Source organism: Triticum dicoccoides, chromosome 4A (assembly GCF_002162155.2).
Source record: "Triticum dicoccoides isolate Atlit2015 ecotype Zavitan chromosome 4A, WEW_v2.0, whole genome shotgun sequence".
Classification (NCBI taxonomy): Eukaryota; Viridiplantae; Streptophyta; class Magnoliopsida; order Poales; family Poaceae; genus Triticum; species Triticum dicoccoides.
Genome location: NC_041386.1, coordinates 90,942,236 through 90,946,594, shown reverse-complemented (window position 1 = coordinate 90,946,594; position 4,359 = coordinate 90,942,236). Strand labels below are relative to the sequence as shown.

The 4,359-nt window shown below is 55.4% G+C and overlaps 1 protein-coding gene across 1 annotated transcript; it reads right to left on the bottom strand.

The window, feature by feature from the left end:
* Positions 1–533: 533 nt before the first annotated feature.
* On the bottom strand, positions 534–2,078 carry LOC119285166 (probable carboxylesterase 17). The gene has a single exon (XM_037564397.1). The coding sequence runs from the start codon at positions 1,923–1,925 to the stop codon at positions 843–845; it is 1,083 nt and encodes a 360-aa protein (XP_037420294.1). The 5' UTR covers positions 1,926–2,078; the 3' UTR covers positions 534–842.
* Positions 2,079–4,359: the final 2,281 nt, after the last annotated feature.

Here is a 4,359-nt window from a genome sequence, read left to right as displayed (position 1 = left end):
GCCGCCATGATGTGGTTGGTGAGACAGGCAACCAAGCAATGATACCACGTACAACAACAACAAGAGCGCTGCGTGCCTTCCAGTTTACAAGCCGCAGAAAACATATACACTCGAGGCTTCCTTACAGTGATCGACAGGCTTGTCTGATGCATCATTGCAGCAGCGGCACTAGCGCCCGGTCGCACCGCACTTGTGTCGTTGCGCTGCGGTTGGGGCTCATGTGATGGCCGGCCTCCCATCGGGAAACGTATCCGAGATTCTATTCTGTTCTTACCAGGTGCATGTGCCAGCCTAAAATCTAGCCGGCTGATGATTGCGCTGCTTAGACAAGTCCCGGGCTCCATCATCAAGCAAGCAAGCAAAGCCTGAACCTTCCCAAAGCAGCGACGGGAAACATAGAAAAAAAGAAGGGGCTAGTGCAAAGCGCAAAGCGCCAGACAAGCAGACAATGATTTTTTGTTCCCGGAGCCTTTTCTTGCTTCCCTCATCATGCAACACCGTCAGCCGAGTTGTTACTTAAACAAGACAAGCAGTAGTAATAATAATAATATATATATATATATTGATCCGCCTTTGCAAGTAAGTAGGAGTACAATGAACAACACGATACACATACATACATGGAGAAAGTGTTATTTTTGCGCCACACTTTTGCTTTCCGACACCACGATCCAAGTTCGGCATTGGACCCTTTTCTTCTTGTCTTTTCCTTCACTTGGGCGAGTACCACAAGCTACTGCTAATACTGCTTACACGGCATCTACTCTGGAACTGGTAGTGGATTAAGTAATTAATCGGCGGGTGACACTGACATGGCACGGCGGAGGAGTGGTGTCTGCCTGTCAGCTGGACCTGGCGCTGACGAAGGCCCGGATGTGGGCGAGCATCTCCTGCGTGCGCGGCTGGGACAGGTGGCAGTTGTGGAGCACCTGGAAGGCGTGCCCCACGCCGCCGTACGTCGCCTGCTCCACGCTCTTGCCGGCCTTGCGCAGCGCCCTGCACAGCTCCAGGTTCCGGTCGCGCAGGATGTCCGCCTCCGAGATGCACACCAGCACGGCCGGCAGCGCCAGGGCCTCCAGCCGGGGCGCGCCGCGGGCCAGCGGGTTGCACCAGGGGTGGTCGCGCCCGGCGCCCGCCGGGAGCGCCATGCGCCAGTAGCTGTCCGAGGTGGAGAGGCTCAGCGCCGACCCCGCTGGCTGCGGCATGCTCTTCTCCGACGCCGTGCGGGCCTCCCCGCCGAAGAAGGGCTGGATCAGTACGGCCCCCTTCACCGAGAGCGGCGCCAGCGCGCCCAGCTGGCCCTGCCCGGCCCGCGCCGCGACGTGGAACGCGATGGCGGCGCCCGCGCTGTCGCCCATCAGGAACACGCGGTCGAACCTGCACCGGCCGCGCCACCAGGAGACCTCGTCGGAGGCGGCGGCGTTGTTTCTGCCCGCCTGCTGCCGCAGCCACCGCAGCGCCGTGAGCCCGTCGTCGAAGGCCGCGGGCAGCCGGTTCTCCGGCGCCAGGCGGTAGTCGACGGACATCACGGCGCAGCCCGCCCGCGCGGGGAGCTGGGCGACGAACTCGTGGTAGCAGCTCCACGCCGCGGAGCCGACGCTGAACCCGCCGCCGTGGAAGTAGACCACCACGGGGACCTTCCCCGCCGCGGCGGCCGGCGCGTACAGGCGCGCCCACACCCCCGTGGCGCGGTCGACCGCCACGTCGCGCGCGAGGACGCCGCTCCCGGCGGCCGTCGAGCCCCACGTGCAGGGCACGTCGGGGATCGCCGGGAGGCGCTCCACGTGCCCGTCCTTGTACACGCGGATGAGCCCGTGTATCTCCTCCACGACGGCGCCGTGGCCCCCGCCGTTCTTGCCGACCTGCTGCTGGAAGCTGACCCGCGGCTCGCCGACGTGCAGTGCCCCCATCCTCCTCCTTATCATGCAGAAGCCCTCGCGCGCGCGTCGGCTTGGATCGATGCGAGCGGCGCGGCCGGCCGGCAGGCGCTAGACAACGAGAGTGGTGCTAGGCCTTGGGTTGTCTGTGCGCTGTGGGGTGTCCCGGGAGCCGGCGGCGGACACAATTATGCGGCGTTGTCCGGGGAGCTCGGGCGGTGGCCGGGTTTTATAGCCGGGAGGGGGACGGTGGGACAGGTGTCGGGCTGGCTTTGGCTGCCGAGCGATCGAGTGGACTCGCAAAGTGGGGGTGGGGGTGGGTGATTCGCGCACACGGCGAAGTGTGTGAAATGATCCATTCGTCTCGTGAGCGACCCCCGCAAAAGTCCACCGTGTAGGAACACTTGGGACGCTTCGGTCGTTTGCACGCTGTCTATCGGCTCGTCGTGTTCCTAAAGAGCCTCTACACTTTTTTTTTCAAGAGTATATCAATGACGTATCATATTTTTACAGAAAGCAGATAGTTATGTACATGAGCCCTAACATGATGCGAACATCTCGTAGGTAGCCAACAGACCCAGGCTTGCACCCTAGATACATGAAGACTACTCTCTCACGAGAGGATCTAAAACACCAACGCCGCTCAGACCGGCCTTCCTCCATTCATCAATCTCGTCAAGTATTTTCGTCTTGAGTTGTGGCACTGTTTTCTGTCTCGAGATGTTGTTGAACACTCTTGTGTTACATTCTTTCAAAAGAGCCCAAGCAATTTCTATGGTTATGAAGTCGAATCCTCTTCGCATCTTCCTGTTGAAACGCAGTCGTTGGTGTAGCCACCACTCTATGAATGTTACTTCCGTGGACGGAGCTTGGATGTTGATTCTCAGCGCATGAAAGCACGAATGCCACACTTCTCTTGCGTAACCGCAGAGGGCCAAGATATGGTCAACATTCTCTTCATCTTGTAGGCAAGTGTAGCAAGGCGAAGGGGCATCTCGTAATCCATGACGAGCACAACAATCAAACATCCAAAGACGGTATTGGTTGGCCAACCACATGAAAATCTTGCATTTTAGTGGAGCCTAACTTTGCCAAATGCAGCCGCTGTGGTGAACTGGATGTGCCCCATGCAGAGTCTCTTGTATGTCGAACTAGAAGTGTATTTCCCAGACGCAACACAAAGTCACTCAAAAGGGTCAGGCACCGGGATGTTCCTCTCCACCGTGGCGATGGCTTGGCAGAGCTGGTAAACTTGCATGTGGCCCATGAAGGAAAGCTCGCCCTGGACATCATCCGTCTATGAGTTATTGATGAGGTGTGCTGGACAGTTCTCCTGTTACGGTTTCTGGTACTAACAAGTTGTAGGAGCATAGGGGCAATTGTTGGAAATATGCCCTAGAGGCAATAATAAATTGAGTATTATTATATTTCCTTGTTCATGATAATCGTTTATTATCCATGCTAGAATTGTATTGATAGAAAACTCATATACATGTGTGGATACATAGACAACACCATGTCCCTAGTAAACCTCTAGTTGACTAGCTCGTTGATCAATAGATGGTTACGGTTTCCTGACCATGGACATTGGATGTCGTTGATAATGGGATCACATCATTAGGAGAATGATGTGATGGACAAGACCCAATCCTAAGCCTAGCACAAAGATCGTGTAGTTCGTATGCTAAAGCTTTTCTAATGTCAAGTATCATTTCCTTAGACCATGAGATTGTGCAACTCCCGGATACCGTAGGAATACTTTGGGTGTGCCAAACGTCACATCATAACTGGGTGGCTATAAAGGTACACTATAGGTATCTCCGAAAGTGTTTGTTGGGTGGCACGAATCGAGACTGGGATTTGTCACTCCATGTAAACGGAGAGGTATCTCTGGGCCCACTCGGTAGGACATCATCATAATGTGCACAATGTGATCAAGGAGTTGATCACGGGATGATGTGTTACGGAACGAGTAAAGAGACTTGCCGGTAACGAGATTGAACAAGGTATCGGGATACCGACGATCGAATCTCGGGCAAGTATCGTACCGATAGACAAAGGGAATTGTATACGGGATTGATTAAGTCCTTGACATCGTGGTTCATCCGATGAGATCATCGTGGAACATGTGGGAGCCAACATGGGTATCCAAATCCCGCTGTTGGTTATTGACCGGAGAGTTATCTCGGTCATGTCTGCATGGTTCCCGAACCCGTAGGGTCTACACACTTAAGGTTCGATGACGCTAGGGTTATAGGGAATAGATATACGTGGTTACCGAATGTTGTTCGGAGTCCCGGATGAGATCCCGGACGTCACGAGGAGTTCCGGAATGGTCCGGAGGTAAAGATTTATATATGGGAAGTCCTGTTTTGGTCGTCGGAAAAGTTTCGGGTTTTATCGGTAATGTACCGGGACCACCGGGAGGGTCCCGGTGGTCCACCAAGTGGGGCCACCAGCCCCGGAGGGATGCATGGGCCAA

What these genes read in the sequence shown, in the direction of transcription:
- LOC119285166 (XM_037564397.1), bottom strand. Translation starts at nt 1,925, where the DNA reads ATGATAAGGAGGAGGATGGGGGCACTGCACGTCGGCGAGCCGCGGGTC.